This window comes from Entelurus aequoreus, linkage group LG11 (genome assembly GCF_033978785.1).
Source record: "Entelurus aequoreus isolate RoL-2023_Sb linkage group LG11, RoL_Eaeq_v1.1, whole genome shotgun sequence".
NCBI lineage: Eukaryota > Metazoa > Chordata > Actinopteri > Syngnathiformes > Syngnathidae > Entelurus > Entelurus aequoreus.
Genome location: NC_084741.1, coordinates 5,001 through 26,642, shown reverse-complemented (window position 1 = coordinate 26,642; position 21,642 = coordinate 5,001). Strand labels below are relative to the sequence as shown.

The 21,642-nt window shown below is 40.2% G+C and overlaps 2 protein-coding genes across 2 annotated transcripts in view; both read left to right on the top strand.

Moving 5' to 3' along the window:
- Positions 1–139: 139 nt before the first annotated feature.
- LOC133659675 (bifunctional arginine demethylase and lysyl-hydroxylase JMJD6) lies at positions 140–9,512 on the top strand. Its single transcript, XM_062062257.1, has 6 exons — positions 140–524; positions 2,487–2,875; positions 2,937–3,223; positions 6,863–6,998; positions 9,032–9,167; positions 9,222–9,512. The coding sequence occupies exons 1-6, from the start codon at positions 396–398 to the stop codon at positions 9,351–9,353; spliced, it is 1,209 nt and encodes a 402-aa protein (XP_061918241.1). The 5' UTR covers positions 140–395; the 3' UTR covers positions 9,354–9,512.
- Positions 9,408–21,642, top strand: part of LOC133659677 (E3 ubiquitin-protein ligase RNF12-B-like) — a 12,236-nt gene continuing 1 nt past the window's right edge. Inside the window, exons 1-4 of the mRNA XM_062062258.1 lie at positions 9,408–9,748; positions 11,886–12,672; positions 16,548–16,647; positions 20,105–21,642. The exon at positions 20,105–21,642 is cut by the window's right edge and continues 1 nt beyond it. Coding sequence (XP_061918242.1) covers positions 9,551–9,748; positions 11,886–12,672; positions 16,548–16,647; positions 20,105–20,216 — 1,197 coding nt within the window. The 5' untranslated portion in view covers positions 9,408–9,550 and the 3' untranslated portion in view covers positions 20,217–21,642. The remainder of the gene's footprint in view (positions 9,749–11,885; positions 12,673–16,547; positions 16,648–20,104) is intronic.

Sequence of the window (21,642 nt, the reverse complement as noted above, 5' to 3'; positions counted from 1 at the left end):
AGCGCACGTTCGGCAGAAGCAAAACGTGTCAGCCAATCAAATCATCGTATGTGGCTGGCGGGAAGGTCCATTATTCATTGTAGCCAATGGACGCAAGTTGTCAGACCAATCAGCTTTCAACAACCGCTTTAGGGGCGTGGCAGGTGCTTGACAAGCAGTTGCAATAGCATTGGCGTGACCTACTGCTTGCTGCTCTTACATCTTATAACATTACATTTATAACATTGCATTACATTTATAACATTACAATACATTTATAACATTACATTACATTTATAACAATGACCATGGGGCCCTGTTGGACCAGCTGATTCATTCGCCGCTCATTAGTACTGATGACGAGCAGCACGTTAGCGCCTATTAAGTTAGCTATTTGTTGAGGCGCAGAAGAAGGAATGAACCACAAGAGCAAGAAGAGGATTAAAGAGGCCAAACGGAGCGCCAGACCCGAGTTAAAGGACTCTTTAGACTGGATAAAGCGCAATTACCATGAAACCTTCGACACGTCGCACAGCTCCGTGAAGGTAACTACTCGTGTAGCATGTTAGCCTAGCCTAGCTCATGTTAGCTAGGCTAGGCTAACACTAGCTAGCCGCGGCTTGCCCATCACGTCGACACAAGACATGACAGACTTGTGAATCATTTACACACTACTCGATGTCGGCTGGAAGTTGTTCTATTTGCACTCCCGACAATGGAACAGCCCTAACCGTAACTGAAACGTCTAGATTCTTCTAACGAAGGAACACATATGACGTCACGCGCTCATCGTCAATCATAAGATGATCTAAAACCGCCTTGGTTTCATGCTTGGACACAATCTATGAACACAATGTATGAACACAATCTATGAACACAATCTATGGACACAATCTATGAACACAATGTATGGACACAATGTATGAACACAATGTATGAACACAATCTATGAACACAATCTATGAACACAATCTATGAACACAATCTATGAACACAATCTATGGACACAATCTATGAACACAATCTATGAACACAATCTATGAACACAATCTATGGACACAATCTATGGACACAATCTATGGACACAATCTATGAACACAATGTATGGACACAATGTATGGACACAATGTATGGACACAATGTATGGACACAATGTAGCACATATCTGAAGCTGGGAGGCATTGTCAGCATGGACAATTGGAAACTCGCTTATTGACGTCACACATGTTTGTTGTTTACACCTATGCATTGCAACACATGTTGTTTACACCTATGCATTGCAACACATGTTGTTTACACCTGGGCATTGCAACACATGTTGTTTACACCTATGCATTGCAACACATGTTGTTTACACCTGGGCATTGCAACACATGTTGTTTACACCTGGGCATTGCAACACATGTTGTTTACACCTATGCATTGCAACACATGTTGTTTACACCTGGGCATTGCAACACATGTTGTTTACACCTGGGCATTGCAACACATGTTTACACCTATGCATTGCAACACATGTTGTTTACACCTGGGCATTGCAACACATGTTGTTTACACCTGGGCATTGCAACACATGTTGTTTACACCTATGCATTGCAACACATGTTGTTTACACCTGGGCATTGCAACACATGTTTACACCTGGGCATTGCAACACATGTTGTTTACACCTGGGCATTGCAACACATGTTGTTTACACCTGGGCATTGCAACACATGTTGTTTACACCTGGGCATTGCAACACATGTTGTTTACACCTATGCATTGCAACACATGTTGTTTACACCTATGTATTGCAACACATGTTGTTTACACCTATGCATTGCAACACATGTTGTTTACACCTGGGCATTGCAACACATGTTGTTTACACCTGGGCATTGCAACACATGTTGTTTACACCTATGCATTGCAACACATGTTGTTTACACCTATGCATTGCAACACATGTTGTTTACACCTATGTATTGCAACACATGTTGTTTACACCTATGCATTGCAACACATGTTGTTTACACCTATGCATTGCAACACATGTTGTTTACACCTGGGCATTGCAACACATGTTGTTTACACCTATGCATTGCAACACATGTTGTTTACACCTGGGCATTGCAACACATGTTGTTTACACCTGGGCATTGCAACACATGTTGTTTACACCTATGCATTGCAACACATGTTGTTTACACCTATGCATTGCAACACATGTTGTTTACACCTATGCATTGCAACACATGTTTACACCTATGCATTGCAACACATGTTTACACCTATGCATTGCAACACCTATGCAGGATTCAACACCAGCTGTAAGACAGGATATAATATATGATGCAGGATACAACCCCAGCTGTAAGACAGTATATCATATATGATGCAGGCTACAACCCCAGCTGTAAGACAGTATGTAATATGAGAAGCAGAATACAACCCCAGCAGTATATAATATGTAGAAGGTGTATTTGATCAGAAGTCATCCAAGATAAATATTTTCTGTGACACAGGACAACGTTGAGCGAGTGGACGTGTTACGTGTGAGCCCACAAGACTTCATCCAGCGCTTTGAGAAGCCTTACCGGCCCGTGGTTCTGCTCCACTGTCAGGAGTCCTGGCCCGCACGGGAGAAGTGGACTGTGGAGCGGCTGAAGCGCAAGTATCGCAACCAGAAGTTCAAATGTGGCGAGGACAACGACGGCTACTCGGTGAAGATGAAGATGAAGTACTATGTGGAGTACCTGGAGAGCACCCGGGACGACAGCCCGCTCTACATCTTCGACAGCAGCTACGGCGAACACGCCAAGCGCAGGAAGCTGCTGCAGGACTACCAGGTGCCCGACTTCTTCACCGACGACCTCTTCCAGTTTGCAGGAGAGAAGCGCCGGCCCCCGTACAGGCGAGTCTACCACATGGAAGATGTCCTCCATCAGGTCAAAGCAACTGGTTCTCCTCCTCAGGTGGTTTGTGATGGGCCCGGCTCGCTCCGGCACCGGCATCCATATTGACCCGCTGGGAACCAGCGCCTGGAACGCTCTGGTCCAGGGTCATAAGAGGTGGTGTCTGTTCCCCACCAACACGCCCCGAGATCTCATCAAGGTGAGCCGAGAAGATGGAGGCAACCAGCAGGACGAGGCCATCACCTGGTTCAACGTGGTCTACCCACGCACGCAGCAGCCCGGCTGGCCTCCGCAGTTCACGCCGCTGGAGATCCTGCAGAGACCTGGAGAGACCGTCTTTGTGCCTGGTCAGTGGCGAGCAAGTCATCGGGTTTTACTACCAATAAACGCTGATAACCATACCTGCTGTAAAACTCCGTGTTAAATGAAATAGATTGAAAAAGTGAGAGTGATAACCACACATTGCTAACATTATGGAGACCAACTAGCAATAGCTCGTTAGCTAGCTTAAATGCTAACATGTAAACAAAAGACATTAACGTTTTTCCCCATTGGGAAATATTCCCCAATCTAAACTTCAATAATCACATTAATTGTAAACAACTCAGATACAGTATTCACATTGAACATAAACAACTCAGATACAGTATTCACATTAATCATAAACAACTCAGATACAGTATTCACATTAAACATAAACAACTCAGATACAGTATTCACATTAATCATAAACAACTCAGATACAGTATTCACATTAAACATAAACTACTAATAAACAACTCAGATACAGTATTCACATGAATTATAAACAATTAAGATACAGTATTCACATTAAACATAAACTACTAAGATGCAGTATTCACATTAAACATAAATAACTCAGATACAATATTCACATTAATCATAAACTACTAAGATACAGTATTCACATTAAACATAAACTACTAAGATACAGTATTCACAATCATAACTTACTAGGATACAGTATTCACAATCATAACTTACTAAGATACAGTATTCACATTCAACTACTAAGATACAGTATTCACATTAAACATAAACTACTAAGATACAGTATTCACATTGAACATAAACTACTAAGATACAGTATTCACATTGAACATAAACTACTAAGATACAGTATTCACATTAAACATAAACTACTAAGATACATTATTCACATTGAACATAAACTACTAAGATACAGTATTCACATTGAACATAAACTACTAAGATACAGTATTCACATTGAACATAAGCTACTAAGATACAGTATTCACATTAAACATAAACTACTAAGATACATTATTCACATTGAACATAAACTACTAAGATACAGTATTCACATTGAACATAAGCTACTAAGATACAGTATTCACATTGAACATAAACAACTAAGATACAGTATTCACATTGAACATAAACTACTAAGATACAGTATTCACATTGAACGTAAACTACTAAGATACAGTATTCACATTGAACATAAACAACTAAGATACGGTATTCACATTGAACATAAACTACTAAGATACAGTATTCACATTAAACATAAACAACTAAGATACAGTATTCACATTGAACATAAACTACTAAGATACAGTATTCACATTGAACATAAACAACTAAGATACAGTATTCACATTGAACATAAACTACTAAGATACAGTATTCACATTGAACGTAAGCTACTAAGATACAGTATTCACATTGAACATAAACTACTAAGATTCAGTATTCACATTGAACATAAACTACTAAGATACAGTATTCACATTGAACATAAACTACTAAGATACAGTATTCACATTGAACGTAAGCTACTAAGATACAGTATTCACATTGAACATAAACTACTAAGATACAGTATTCACATTGAACGTAAGCTACTAAGATACAGTATTCACATTGAACATAAACTACTAAGATACAGTATTCACATTGAACGTAAGCTACTAAGATACAGTATTCACATTGAACATAAACTACTAAGATACAGTATTCACATTGAACATAAACTACTAAGATACAGTATAATATGTTAAAATAAATATAAATATTCAGCATTTCAAAATAACATCCATTTGCTGATATATGATATATATCTTGATATTTTTTCCGTAAAGTAAAATTAAAACACAAAACAGTCCTAGTTACCTGAGATACTAAGTATGTCAGTATGACTTAGTCAATATTTTGACTTGCTAATTTACTAAGTCAAAATAATGACTTACTGTAAGTTAGCGTTTATATTTGTATCAACATGTGATAGCAGGGACCCTGCCATTCAAAACTAGGCTGCTACATTACTAATGATTCATGTAACTATAGCTGAAAAAATAGTATAATAGCAATAGGAGAGACTATTCATCCCTGAACACCATGTAGTTCATGTAGGCTTAATGATGTACTTACATTATTATATCAACTATCAGAGACAGAAACTCTTCATTTAACATAATGTCCTTTTTTGCTGCTTCAACACAGCTCAATCAACACAGAAAAAGGAGAGAAAGACTAGCATTAATGACCTACAGTTAACCACTAAAAGACCGGGCTTTGCTGTTCGTTTCATGTGGGGCACACACACACACACACACACACACACACACACACACACACTCACACACACCGCACAGTGAGCTAACCTTACGCTAAAAGCTAATTAGCCTTCACCTCAAGGACTGCGAGCGAGCTGAGCTGCCGCTTATGTTTCTAGAACGTCATCTTCACTAGACCAGTGAAGATGTTTCATGGTCTAGTTATCATCAACTTACCAGTGAACATCTTCACTCGTAAGTTGATAACTTGACCATGAAACATCTTCACTGGTAAGTTGATGATGACTTGACCATGAAGCATCTTCACTGGTAACTTACCATGGTCAAGTTATCATCAACTTACCAGTGAAGATGTTTCATGGTCAAGTTATCATCAACTTACCAGTGAAGATGTTTCATAGTCAAGTTATCATCAACTTACCAGTGAAGATGTTTCATAGTCAAGTTATCAATTTACCAGTGAAGATGTTTCATAGTCAAGTTATCATCAACTTACCAGTGAAGATGTTTCATGGTCAAGTTATCATCAACTTACCAGTGAATATGTTTCATGGTCAAGTTATCATCAACTTACCAGTGAAGATGTTTCATAGTCAAGTTATCATCAACTTACCAGTGAAGATGTTTCATGGTCAAGTTATCATCAACTTACCAGTGAAGATGTTTCATGGTCAAGTTATCATCAACTTACCAGTGAAGATGTTTCATAGTCAAGTTATCATCACTTTACCAGTGAAGATGTTTCATGGTCAAGTTATCATCAATTTACCAGTGAAGATGTTTCATAGTCAAGTTATCATCAACTTACCAGTGAAGATGTTTCATAGTCAAGTTATCATCAACTTACCAGTGAAGATGTTTCATAGTCAAGTTATCATCAACTTACCAGTGAAGATGTTTCATGGTCAAGTTATCATCAACTTACCAGTGAAGATGTTTCATGGTCAAGTTATCATCAACTTACCAGTGAAGATGTTTCATGGTCAAGTTATCATCAACTTACCAGTGAAGATGTTTCATTGTCAAGTTATCATCAACTTACCAGTGAAGATGTTTCATGGTCAAGTTATCATCAATTTACCAGTGAAGATGTTTCATAGTCAAGTTATCATCAACTTACCAGTGAAGATGTTTCATAGTCAAGTTATCATCAACTTACCAGTGAAGATGTTTCATAGTCAAGTTATCATCAACTTACCAGTGAAGATGTTTCATGGTCAAGTTATCATCAACTTACCAGTGAAGATGTTTCATGGTCAAGTTATCATCAACTTACCAGTGAAGATGTTTCATGGTCAAGTTATCATCAACTTACCAGTGAAGATGTTTCATGGCTGTTCAGACTCAGATTTGTTCCCTTCTGACCAAAGAAGCAAAGGATGAGAAAAGGATGGTGTTAAGAGTGAATGTGTGTTGTTGTTGCAGGAGGATGGTGGCATGTGGTGCTCAACTTGGACACCACCATCGCTATCACGCAGAACTTCGCCAGCACCACTAACTTCCCCATCGTTTGGCACAAAACTGTACGAGGTCGGCCCAAACTGTCCAGGAAGTGGTACAGGTAACAATTGAACTCCACAAAATGTCATATTATGGATTATTTCTGGCTGGTGTTGTGGTGTCCTACTACCTTGAACGCACCATAAAAACCCCCATAGAAGGGAGCACAGCTTGTAGGTTCAAGATTCACAACTGTGAACATCACTTCCTGTTGCAGATGTTCACATTTATAACTGTGATAAAACATGTACAGTGTGCAAATTAACATGTTAGTTGCTCAAAAACAAAACATTTTTATACAAGTTGAAATTTGGTTATGATGTTTTCATGAGAAAAGACTTTTGTGTTGTTTATGAGCTATGAGCGCACTAGCTAGCGATTAGCATCTTAGCTGATTCTCCAGGAAATGAGCGGTATTCAATATAAAAGCATTAATATTATTAGTAATATTATTGTGACTTTTTCAAAGTCACATTAATCCGTCTCCGTTTTATGATCATATTACTTATAATATCCTATTTTTACTAGCATTTTCTGCTTTTTTTTTTTTTTTTTTACCTACAATGTGTGTTAATATCTTGGTCCGTCTTTTTGATAAAATAACATAGTGACTGAAAAAGACCAAGAAATGTGTAAATAATGTCAATAAGTAGATGAACCGTCTGTGGCTGTGAAGTGAACACTAGTAAGGTTGTAAATACTGTATAGAGTAGGCTAACCCATGTGGTTCCTGTGGATGTGAACACAATTACTGTAGTGACTAAATAACATAGTAATGTGTAAATAATGTCAATAAGTAGATGAACCGTCTGTGGCTGTGAAGTGAACACTAGTAAGGTTGTAAATACTGTATAGAGTAGGCTAACCCATGTGGTTCCTGTGGATGTGAACACAATTACTGTAGTGACTAAATAACATAGTAATGTGTAAATAATGTCAATAACTAGATGCAACATCTGTGGCTGTGAAGTGAATACTAGTAGGGTTGTAAATACTGTATACAGTAGGCTAACCCATGTGGTTCCTGTGGATGTGAACACATTAGTGTAGTGACTAAATAACTTAGTGACTGAAACATACATAGTAATGTGTAAATAATGTCAATAACTAGATGAACCGTCTGTGGCTGTGAAGTGAACAAAATACTGTATAGAGTAGGCTAACCCATGTGGTTCCTGTGGATGTGAACACAATTACAGTAGTGACTAAATAACATAGTGACTGAAACAGACATAGTAATGTGTAAATAATGTCAATAAGTAGATGAACCGTCTGTGGCTGTGAAGTGAATACTAGTAAGGTTGTAAATACTGTATAGAGTAGACTAACCCATGTGGTTCCTGTGGATGTGAACACAATTACAGTAGTGACTAAATAACAGTGACTGAAACAGACATAGTAATGTGTAAATAATGTCAATAACTAGAGGAACCGTCTGTGGCTGTGAAGTGAACACTAGTAAGGTTGTAAATACTGTATAGAGTAGGCTAACCCATGTGGTTCCTGTGGATGTGAACACAATTACAGTAGTGACTAAATAACATAGTGACTGAAAACGATAAATGGGTTATACTTGTATAGCACTTTTCTACCTTCAAGGTACTCAAAGCGCTTTGACACTATTTCCACATTCACACATTGAGGGCGGGAGCTGCCATGCAAGGCCCTAACCACGACCCGTCAGGAGCAAGGGTGAAGTGTCTTGCTCAAGGACACAACGGACGTGACTAGGTTGGTAGAAGGTGGGGATCGAACCAGGAACCCTCAGGTTGCTGGCACGGCCACTCTCCCAACCGCACAACGCCGTCCCCAGAAACTGTATAGAGTAGACTAACCCATGTGGTTCCTGTGGATGTGAACACATGACTGTAGTGACTAAATAACTGACTGAAACAGAAATAGTGATTCATTTGGATGAATGAGCTATGTATTTATGTCAACTGTTGATCATTTTTCAATTCTTTAAACACTAAAACATGCCCCCACTCTGGCTTATTCTCAGTCTTTTTCATGAAGTTGAAATCCCACGCCTGTCACTAACATAGTTGAAAAACTACTGGAGTAGCTAATACTTGAACACTTTGTGTGCTGGAGGGTTCTGAAGCAGGAGCGACCTGACCTGGCAGCGCTGGCGGACCGAGTGGACCTGCAGGAGTCCACTGGCATCGCATCAGACACTTCCAGCGACTCGTCCTCGTCCTCGTCCAGCTCCTCGGACTCCGACTCGGACGTAAGTTGTGGTGCGCCGGACATGTGCGCCGGTCCTCACCCGTGTTCCTGGCAGGTGGGCTCCTGCTCCGAGGGCGACGGCGTGTCCCACCGCAGGAAGAAGAGACGCACGTGCAACACGGCGGCCAACGGAGACGTGCACGGTCAGGACGACTGTGTCAGCAAGGAAAGGAGCTCGTCTCGCTGAAACAAAAACTGCTGAGGAAATCTTCTTGAACTTGTTTGTAAAGTATTTGCACAAAATGTCCATTGGATTTGAGGATTGAGGAAGGTGAGAGTTAATTTGAATCACCAACGACCAGTGGTGCCTTTTCACTTGTGTTGCTCAATAAAGGCTTTTGTAGGATTCACATCTCAACAGCCTTTATTTTGAAAGTGCACAGGATGTGTGTGGGTGGTGTTTGCACGTGTGCAGGATTAGAAGACAGCCGTGTGCTCTTCATCCTCCTCATCCTCTTCATCATGGAGCTGCAGTTCAGCCTCGTCTTCTTTTTCACCGCCATTGTCGCCTTCCTTTTGGCCGTCGTCCTGCACAGGAAGTCCAAGACCCCGCTTTCCAAGGAGCTCCAACTTCAGCCTCAGGTTGTTGACTTTTTTCTGACCTAATTATAATGGCTACAATATTGGAATATTAGTCACCCCAATAATAGCAATTCCTTGTGCAAAATTACTGATGATTCTATTTTTAGTGACAACCTACTTGAAAAGTGCTGGAAAATATTTTCATTTTCATCTTTGCCACAATTAGACATTCATTTTGTTTGTATCATTTATTATATACCATGTCATCATAGATTAACAACATGTTATACTTTAATCATCACTTTCATAATTGTTAGCACAGACCAATAACTCATCATCATTGATAAATACTTTGATAACGAACATGTCCTCATCACCCTGACAAGATTTTATTAGCCGCAACTCTTAGTTCCAACATGTCAGCGTTTGATCGCAGTCCTCCTCCACCCTTGTGACCTTTCAAAAAGCTAAATCAAACATTAAACTAACAGCAAAGTCACCTTTTAGCTGTTTGCTGGAGTTTCAGCATGCAATAATCCTAATCATAGGTCCTTGCAGTGTTCCTAATAAAAAGTCCCTTTAATGCTCCTAATCAAAGGTCCTTGCAGTGTTCCTAATAAAAAGTCCCTTCAGTGTTCCTAATAAAAAGTCCTTGCGGTGTTCCCAATTAAAAGTTCAATAAACCAATCAATCAATGTTTACTTATATAGCCCTAAATCACCAGTGTCTCAAAGGGCTGCACAAGCCACAACTACATCCTGGGCTCAGATCCCACATCAGGGCAAGGAAAAACTCAATCCAATGGGATGACAATGAGAAACCTGGGAGGGGATCACAGATGTGGGGACCCCCCTCTCCCCGAAGGAGAGGTGGGCAGAGCAGAAAAGAGACGGCAGATCAACTGGTCTAAAAGGGGGGTCTATTTAAAGGCTAGAGTATACAAATGAGTTTTAAGATGGGACTCAAATGCTTCTACTGAGGTAGCATCTCTAACTGTTACTGCTAGAACATTCCAGAGTACTGGAGCCCCAATAGAAAATGCTCTATAGCCCGCTGACTTTTTTTGGGCTCTGGGAATCACTAATAAGCCGGAGTTCTTTGAATGCAGATTTGTTGCCGGGACATATGGTACAATACAATCAGCAAGATAGACCCTTTAGTATTTTATACCTAAGTAGTAAAACCTTAAAGTCACATCTTAAGTGCACAGGAAGACACTGCAGGTGAGACACTATAGGTATATATGTATATAAAGGTATATACAGTATAGGTATATATGTATATAAAGGTATATACAGTATAGGCGCAACATGATCAAACTTTCTTGTTCTTGTCAAAAGTCTAGCAGCCGCATTTTGTAGCAAGTGTAATCTTTTAATGCTAGACATAGGGAGACATGAACATAATAGGTTACAGTAATGGAGACGAGACGTAACGAAGGCATGAATAATGATCTCAGCGTCGCTAGTGGACAAAATGGAACACATTTTAGCGATATTACGGAGATGAAAGAAGTCTGTTTTAGTAACACTCTTAATGTGTGACTCAAACGAGAGTTGGGCGGAAGATAATACCCAGATTCTTTACCGAGTCGCCTTGTTTAATTGTTTGGTTGTCAAATGTTAAGGTGGTATTATTAAATAGGTAGGTTCCTTCAGTGTTCCCAATAAAAAAGGTCCTTGCAGTGTTCCTAATAAAAAAGGTCCTTGCGGTGTTCCCAGCAAAAAGTCCCTTCAGTGTTCCTAATAAAAGGTCCTTTCAGTGTTCCCAATAAAAGGTCCTTGCAGTGTTCCCAATAAAAGGTCCCTTCAGTGTTCCTAACAAGGTCCATCTGACAGCTGGAAGAGGCTTCATGTGTTGTTGTCAGCTGAAAGTAACAAGGTCACACCCAGGGTTCAACTGTCCTTCAGCAGTCAAGGTCCACCAACAAGACCGTTCTTTACTTGACTGGAGGATGTACCAGCTTCAAGTGCATTAGTTTGCTTCCATGGAGACACGAGAAGAATCTTGTGGTCCAACCAGTCCTTGAAGCAAAACGTTGGGTCTAATGGATCCTGACTGGATGCAAAAGGCTAGAAGTCCCTGAAGGACCGTCTAGGTTCCTTCCGTTGCGCCAACAGCATTAGAACTGACAAAGTCCAGTTGACTTGTGGACATCAAAAGACGAGGCTAACATGTTGACATTTTATCTTGCTAGGCTGTCCCAGAAGCACCATCAACATCCGTTTCAGGAGGAACTCCAAAAGCGGTCAAAGAATCCTCTATAGGTACTGTCCTGGGAACATCCAAAGATTCTGATTCAGAATCAGTGTCTGCTCCAGAAACACTTCCGAATTCAATCTCAGAACCAGTTTCACTGCTCGACCCATTTTTGGCATCGTCAACAAGGCCTAAAGTTTCAGAACTCCTTCCAGCGAATCAGTCAGTCAGCAAATTAGTTAGTGTTCAAGAAACAGCTTCTAGTTCGGAGTCAGTCTTCTCAAACATTTCACTTCTAGAAGTGGCCCCTCAGCCAGAACCAGCAAGTGCTTTAGAACCCGTACCACAACCACTGGTAGCACCAAAACCAGTTTCAAAAATTGTTCCTCAGCTGGTAACAGTTGCACACAATAATTGTATTCCAGAACAAGTTTCTGAACTAGCACCAGATCCTGCACAGAAACAGATTTCAGTGGCACAGAGGGATCCGTATCCAAAACCCTTCTCTGAACCAGAGCTTGAAACAGTTTTTGTTCCATTACCAGGTTCTGAACAAGTGTCAGTACCACAGGTCGTTAAAGAAGAAGAGCCAGTTTCAGAACTAGAACCTGATTTCCAGTCTGAATTCAAACCTGAAGAGGTCTTAGAGGTTGAGGCTGAGTCGGTTTCACAATCTGTGAATACAACTGATCCGGTCTCAAGATCCACAGAAGAGAACCTTGAACCTGTTGCTGAGCCAGCAACCAAGCTTGGAGCAGAACCCCATCCAGAACCAGAGATTAAAGGTAAGCCTCTGACTAAATCCTACTTTTACTCTTCCCTGTATTAAGTCCTGTAACTTCCTGTTTCCATACCAGGAAGTCATGTGACCACGGAAAATGTGTCAACCAAACATGATCAGGTTGCCATGGTGATTGTGTAACCGCTTAGCGTGTTTGTAGGCGGAGCCACCATCTGTTTCAGACATGCTTAACTAAAGAGTGCTTCAACGTGTGTGTGTGTGTGTGTGTGTGTGTGTGTGTGTGTGTGTTTGTTTTGAGTAAGTACTACAAAGCCCAAAAGCAGTGAAGTTGTCAGGTTGTGTAAATGGTCAATAAAAAGAGAATACAACAAATCCTTTTCAACTTATATTCAATTGAATAGACTGCAAAGACAAGATATTTCATGTTCACACTGACAAACTTTGGTATTTTTTGCAAATATTAGCTCATTTGGAATATGATGCCTGCCACATGTTTCAAAAAAGCTGGCACAAGTGGCAAAAAAGAGTGATAAAGTTGAGGAATGCTCACCAAAGACTTATTTGGAACATCCCACAGGTGAACAGGCTAATTGGGAACAGGTGGGTGCCATGATTGGGTATAAAAGCAGCTTCCATGAAATGCTCAGTCATTCACAAACAAGGACGGGGCGAGGGTCACCACTTTGTCAACAAATGCCTGAGCTAATTGTTGAAGAACAACATTTCTCAACAAGGAATTGAGGGATTTCACCATCTACGCTCCGTAATATCAAAAGGTTCAGACAATCTGGAGAAATCACTTTGGATCCTTCAGGCGGTACTGCATCAAAAAGCGACATCAGTGTGTAAAGGATATCACCACATGGGTCGCTGGAAGTTAAAACTACTATGCAAAGCCAAAGCCATTTACCAACAACACCCAGAAACACTTTGCTGGGCCTGAGCTAATCTAAGATGGACTGATGCAAAGTGGAAAAGTGTTCTGTGGTCTGACGAGTCCACATTTCAAATTGTTTTTGGAAACTGTGGACCAAAGAGGAAAAGAAGCATGGGGACTGTTCTAGGGTGAAAGTGTAGAAGGCAGCATGTGTGATGGTATGGGGGTGTATTAGTGGTCAAGACATGTTCTAGGGTGAAAGTGTAGAAGGCAGCATGTGTGATGGTATGGGGGTGTATTAGTGGTCAAGACATGTTCTAGGGTGAAAGTGTAAAAGGCAGCATGTGTGATGGTATGGGGGTGTATTAGTGGTCAAGACATGTTCTAGGGTGAAAGTGTAGAAGGCAGCATGTGTGATGGTATGGGGGTGTATTAGTGGTCAAGACATGTTCTAGGGTGAAAGTGTAAAAGGCAGCATGTGTGATGGTATGGGGGTGTATTAGTGGTCAAGACATGTTCTAGGGTGAAAGTGTAAAAGGCAGCATGTGTGATGGTATGGGGGTGTATTAGTGGTCAAGACATGTTCTAGGGTGAAAGTGTAGAAGGCAGCATGTGTGATGGTATGGGGGTGTATTAGTGGTCAAGACATGTTCTAGGGTGAAAGTGTAGAAGGCAGCATGTGTGATGGTATGGGGGTGTATTAGTGGTCAAGACATGTTCTAGGGTGAAAGTGTAGAAGGCAGCATGTGTGATGGTATGGGGGTGTATTAGTGGTCAAGACATGTTCTAGGGTGAAAGTGTAGAAGGCAGCATGTGTGATGGTATGGGGGTGTATTAGTGGTCAAGACATGTTCTAGGGTGAAAGTGTAAAAGGCAGCATGTGTGATGGTATGGGGGTGTATTAGTGGTCAAGACATGTTCTAGGGTGAAAGTGTAAAAGGCAGCATGTGTGATGGTATGGGGGTGTATTAGTGGTCAAGACATGTTCTAGGGTGAAAGTGTAGAAGGCAGCATGTGTGATGGTATGGAGGTGTATTAGTGGTCAAGACATGTTCTAGGGTGAAAGTGTAAAAGGCAGCATGTGTGATGGTATGGGGGTGTATTAGTGGTCAAGACATGTTCTAGGGTGAAAGTGTAGAAGGCAGCATGTGTGATGGTATGGGGGTGTATTAGTGGTCAAGACATGTTCTAGGGTGAAAGTGTAGAAGGCAGCATGTGTGATGGTATGGGGGTGTATTAGTGGTCAAGACATGTTCTAGGGTGAAAGTGTAAAAGGCAGCATGTGTGATGGTATGGGGGTGTATTAGTGGTCAAGACATGTTCTAGGGTGAAAGTGTAGAAGGCAGCATGTGTGATGGTATGGGGGTGTATTAGTGGTCAAGACATGTTCTAGGGTGAAAGTGTAGAAGGCAGCATGTGTGATGGTATGGGGGTGTATTAGTGGTCAAGACATGTTCTAGGGTGAAAGTGTAGAAGGCAGCATGTGTGATGGTATGGGGGTGTATTAGTGGTCAAGACATGTTCTAGGGTGAAAGTGTAAAAGGCAGCATGTGTGATGGTATGGGGGTGTATTAGTGGTCAAGACATGTTCTAGGGTGAAAGTGTAGAAGGCAGCATGTGTGATGGTATGGGGGTGTATTAGTGGTCAAGACATGTTCTAGGGTGAAAGTGTAAAAGGCAGCATGTGTGATGGTATGGGGGTGTATTAGTGGTCAAGACATGGGTAACTTACACATCTGTGAAGGCACCATTAATGCTAAAAGGTACATACAGCTTTTGGAGCAACATATGTTGCCATCGTGGACGCCCCTGCTTATTTCAGCAAGACGATGCCAAGCCAGGTGTTACAACAGCGTGGCTTCATAGTAAAAGAGTGCAGGTACTAGACTGGCCTGCCTGTAGTCCAGACATTGAAAATGTGTGGCAGCTAAAATATGAGAAGGGAGACTGTTGAACATCAAGCAAGAATGGGAAATAATTCCACTTCAAAAATGTGTCCTCAGTTCCCAAACCTTTACTGAGTGTTGTTAAAAGGAAAGGCCATGTAACACACTGGTAAACATGCCTTTTTTGCAATGTGTTGCTGCCATTACATTCCAAGTTCATGATTATTTGCAAAAAATACCAAAGTTTCTCAGTGTGAACATGAAATATCTTGTCTTTGCAGTCTATTCAATTGAATATAAGTTGAAAAGGATTTGTTGTATTCTCTTTTTATTTACCTTTTACACAACCTGACAACTTCACTGCTTCTGGGGGTTGTAGTTAGTTTTGTAGTGAGTACTACAAAAGTGGTTAGTTTTGAAGTAAGTACTACAAAAGTGGTTAGTTTTGAAGTAAGTACTACAAAAGTAGTTAGTTTTGAAGTAAGTACTATGAAAGTAGTCTGTTTTGAAGTAAGTACTACAAAAGTAGTTAGTTTTGAAGTAAGTACTACAAAAGTGGTTAGTTTTGAAGTAAGTACTACAAAAGTAGTTAGTTTTGAAGTAAGTACTACAAAAGTAGTTGGTTTTGAAGTAAGTACTATGAAAGTAGTCTGTTTTGAAGTAAGTACTACAAAAGTAGTTAGTTTTGAAGTAAGTACTATGAAAGTAGTCTGTTTTGAAGTAAGTACTACAAAAGTCATTTGTTTTGAAGTGCTACAAAAGTGGTTAGTTTTGAAGTAAGTACTACAAAAGTCGTTTGTTTTGAAGTAAGTACTAAAAAAGTGTTTTGTTTTGAAGTGAGTACTACAAAAGTGGTTTTGAAGTACTACAAAAGTGGTTAGTTTTGAAGTACTAAAAAAGTGTTTTGTTTTGAAGTAAGTACTACAAAAGTGTTTTGTTTGGAAGTAAGTACTACAAAAGTGTTTTGTTTGGAAGTAAGTACTAAAGTGTTTTGTTTGGAAGTGAGTACTACAAAAGTATTTAGTTTTGAAGTACTACAAAAGTTAATCATAAAAGATTGTCACAATAAAACTAACATGTAGTGAGAGGTCACAATAAAACGATTGATTTTCAAAATAAAACGTCCTAACGATTTTTGCTTTATTGTTTTTTCAGAAGCGGTGTCCTCCCAAGAAAAAGTTTGCTTCTCTCCTGGAAAGAAACTAAACAAGTTGGAGACTCTGATGAGCAAGGAAGAGATGGAGGAGGAGCAGAGGTCAGACTAATGTTCATAGGTGACACTGTACACAGCTAGGTGGCACTAATGTTCACAGGTGACACTGTACACAGCTAGGTGGCACTAATGTTCATAGGTGACACTGTACACAGCTAGGTGGCACTAATGTTCATAGGTGACACTGTACACAGCTAGGTGGCACTAATGTTCATAGGTGACACTGTACACAGCTAGGTGGCACTAATGTTCATAGGTGACACTGTACACAGCTAGGTGGCACTAATGTTCATAGGTGACACTGTACACAGCTAGGTGGCACTAATGTTCATAGGTGACACTGTACACAGCTAGGTGGCACTAATGTTCATAGGTGACACTGTACACAGCTAGGTGGCACTAATGTTCATAGGTGACACTGTACACAGCTAGGTGGCACTAATGTTCATAGGTGACACTGTACACAGCTAGGTGGCACTAATGTTCATAGGTGACACTGTACACAGCTAGGTGGCACTAATGTTCATAGGTGACACTGTACACAGCTAGGTGGCACTAATGTTCATAGGTGACACTGTACACAGCTAGGTGGCACTAATGTTCATAGGTGACACTGTACACAGCTAGGTGGCACTAATGTTCATAGGTGACACTGTACACAGCTAGGTGGCACTAATGTTCATAGGTGACACTGTACACAGCTAGGTGGCACTAATGTTCATAGGTGACACTGTACACAGCTAGGTGGCACTAATGTTCATAGGTGACACTGTACACAGCTAGGTGGCACTAATGTTCATAGGTGACACTGTACACAGCTAGGTGGCACTAATGTTCATAGGTGACACTGTACACAGCTAGGTGGCACTAATGTTCATAGGTGACACTGTACACAGCTAGGTGGCACTAATGTTCATAGGTGACACTGTACACAGCTAGGTGGCACTAATGTTCATAGGTGACACTGTACACAGCTAGGTGGCACTAATGTTCATAGGTGACACTGTACACAGCTAGGTGGCACTAATGTTCATAGGTGACACTGTACACAGCTAGGTGGCACTAATGTTCATAGGTGACACTGTACACAGCTAGGTGGCACTAATGTTCATAGGTGACACTGTACACAGCTAGGTGGCACTAATGTTCATAGGTGACACTGTACACAGCTAGGTGGCACTAATGTTCATAGGTGACACTGTACACAGCTAGGTGGCACTAATGTTCATAGGTGACACTGTACACAGCTAGATGGCACTAATGTTCATAGGTGACACTGTACACAGCTAGGTGGCACTAATGTTCATAGGTGACACTGTACACAGCTAGGTGGCACTAATGTTCATAGGTGACACTGTACACAGGTGGCACTAATGTTCATAGGTGACACTGTACACAGCTAGGTGGCACTAATGTTCATAGGTGACACTGTACACAGCTAGGTGGCACTAATGTTCATAGGTGACACTGTACACAGCTAGGTGGCACTAATGTTCATAGGTGACACTGTACACAGCTAGGTGGCACTAATGTTCATAGGTGACACTGTACACAGCTAGGTGGCACTAATGTTCATAGGTGACACTGTACACAGCTAGGTGGCACTAATGTTCATAGGTGACACTGTACACAGCTAGGTGGCACTAATGTTCATAGGTGACACTGTACACAGCTAGGTGGCACTAATGTTCATAGGTGACACTGTACACAGCTAGGTGGCACTAATGTTCATAGGTGACACTGTACACAGCTAGATGGCACTAATGTTCATAGGTGACACTGTACACAGCTAGGTGGCACTAATGTTCATAGGTGACACTGTACACAGCTAGGTGGCACTAATGTTCATAGGTGACACTGTACACAGCTAGGTGGCACTAATGTTCATAGGTGACACTGTACACAGCTAGGTGGCACTAATGTTCATAGGTGACACTGTACACAGCTACAATAATGAATCACGTATGAACAGTCAATCAAGTATGAATAATGAATCAAGTATGAACTAAGAATCAGTTATGAACTTAGAATCAAGTATGAATAATGAATCAATTATAAACTATAAATCAAGTATAAACTATAAAGTATGAACAGTGAATCAAGTATGAACTATGACTCAAGTAGAAATTAATTATGAACTATGAATTAAGTATGAACTATGAATCAAATATGAAGTATGAATCAAGTATGAACCATGAATCAAGTATGAAGTATGGATCAAGTGTGTACTATGAATCAAGTATGAACTATGAATCAAGTATGAACAGTCAATAAAGTATGAATTATGAATCAAGTATGAACTATGAATCAAGTGTGACGTATGAATCAAGTATGATCTATGAATCAAGTATTAACTGTCTCAAGTATGAACTTTAAATCAAGTATGAACTAAGAATCCAGTATGAACTATGAATGAAGTATGAACAAAGAATCAAGTATGATATATGAATCAAGAATGAATTCTGACTCAATATGAAGTAAGAATCAAGTATGAACTATGCATCAAGTATGAATAAAGAATCAAGTATGAACTAAGAATCAAATATGAACTATGAATTAAGTATGAACGAAGAATCAAGTATGAACGAAGAATCAAGTATGAATAATGAATCAAGTAGTATCTATGAATAAAGTATGAATTATAACTCAAGTATGAAGTAAGAATGAAGTATGAACTAAGAATCAAATATTAACTATTAATTAAGTATGAACTAAGAATCAAGTATGAATAATGAATCAAGTATGAACTATGAATTAAGTAGAAATCAAATATTAACTATTAAGTATGAACTAAGAATCAAGTATGAATAATGAATCAAGTATGAACTATAAATCAAGTAGAAATCAAGTATGAACTAAAAATAAAGTATGAACTTAAAATAAAGTATGAACTATGAATCAAGTACGAACTATGAATAAAGTGTGAACTTTGAATAAAGTATGTATTATAAATCAGTTGAACCATGAATCAAGTATGACCTACGAATCAAGTAAGAACCATGAATCAAGTGGAAATCAAGTATGAACTATAAATCAAGTATGAACTAAAAATAGAGTAAGAACCATGAATCAAGTATAAATCAAGTATGAACTATAAATCAAGTATAAACTAAAAATAGAGTAAGAACCATGAATCAAGTATAAATCAAGAATGAACTATAAATCAAGTATGAACTATGAATCAAGTATGAACTATGACTCAAGTATGATCTATGAATCAAGTATGAATGAAGTATGAAGTATGAATCAAATATGAAGTATGAATCAAGTATGCACTATGAATCAATAATCAAGTATAAAGTATGAATCAAGTATGAAGTATGAATCAATTATGAAGTATGAATCAAATATGAAGTATGAATCAAGTATGAAGTATGAATCAAATATGAAGTATGAATCAAGTATGAAGTATGAATGCACTATGAATCAATAATCAAGTATAAAGTATGAATCAAGTATGAAGTATGAATCAAGTCCAGCATCCTTCATGTCTACCCAGAGTGCAACAGGAGCAGCTGGCGGCCATCTTGCTGCTGCTGAGGGAGAACCAGGAAGTGCTGGAGGTGACAGAAGGAGACATGGAGGAGCAGCTCAAGTTGTACTCACTGTGAATTTGCAGCTTTCACTCCCCACTAGACAGTTGTACTCACTGTGAATTTGCAGCTTTCACTCCCCACTAGACAGTTGTACTCACTGTGAATTTGCAGCTTTGACTCCCCACTAGACAGTTGTACTCACTGTGAATTTGCAGCTTTCACTCCCCACTAGACAGTTGTACTCACAGTGAATTTGCAGCTTTCACTCCCCACTAGACAGTTGTACTCACTGTGAATTTGCAGCTTTCACTCCCCACTAGACAGTTGTACTCACAGTGAATTTGCAGCTTTCACTCCTCACTAGACAGTCGTACTCACTGTGAATTTGCAGCTTTCACTCCCCACTAGACAGTTGTACTCACTGTGAATTTGCAGCTTTCACTCCCCACTAGACAGTTGTACTCACTGTGAATTTGCAGCTTTCACTCCCCACTAGACAGTTGTACTCACTGTGAATTTGCAGCTTTCACTCCCCACTAGACAGTTGTACTCACTGTGAATTTGCAGCTTTCACTCCCCACTAGACAGTTGTACTCACAGTGAATTTGCAGCTTTCACTCCCCACTAGACAGTTGTACTCACTGTGAATTTGCAGCTTTCACTCCCCACTAGACAGTTGTACTCACAGTGAATTTGCAGCTTTCACTCCCCACTAGACAGTTGTACTCACTGTGAATTTGCAGCTTTCACTCCCCACTAGACAGTTGTACTCACTGTGAATTTGCAGCTTTCACTCCCCACTAGACAGTTGTACTCACTGTGAATTTGCAGCTTTCACTCCCCACTAGACAGTTGTACTCACTGTGAATTTGCAGCTTTCACTCCCCACTAGACAGTTGTACTCACTGTGAATTTGCAGCTTTCACTCCCCACTAGACAGTTGTACTCACTGTGAATTTGCAGCTTTCACTCCCCACTAGACAGTTGTACTCACTGTGAATTTGCAGCTTTGACTCCCCACTAGACAGTTGTACTCACTGTGAATTTGCAGCTTTGACTCCCCACTAGACAGTTGTACTCACTGTGAATTTGCAGCTTTCACTCCCCACTAGACAGTTGTACTCACTGTGAATTTGCAGCTTTGACTCCCCACTAGACAGTTGTACTCACTGTGAATTTGCAGCTTTGACTCCCCACTAGACAGTTGTACTCACTGTGAATTTGCAGCTTTCACTCCCCACTAGACAGTTGTACCCACTGTGAATTTGCAGCTTTGACTCCCCACTAGACAGTTGTACTCACTGTGAATTTGCAGCTTTCACTCCCCACTAGACAGTTGTACTCACTGTGAATTTGCAGCTTTCACTCCCCACTAGACAGTTGTACTCACTGTGAATTTGCAGCTTTGACTCCCCACTAGACAGTTGTACTCACTGTGAATTTGCAGCTTTCACTCCCCACTAGACAGTTGTACTCACTGTGAATTTGCAGCTTTGACTCC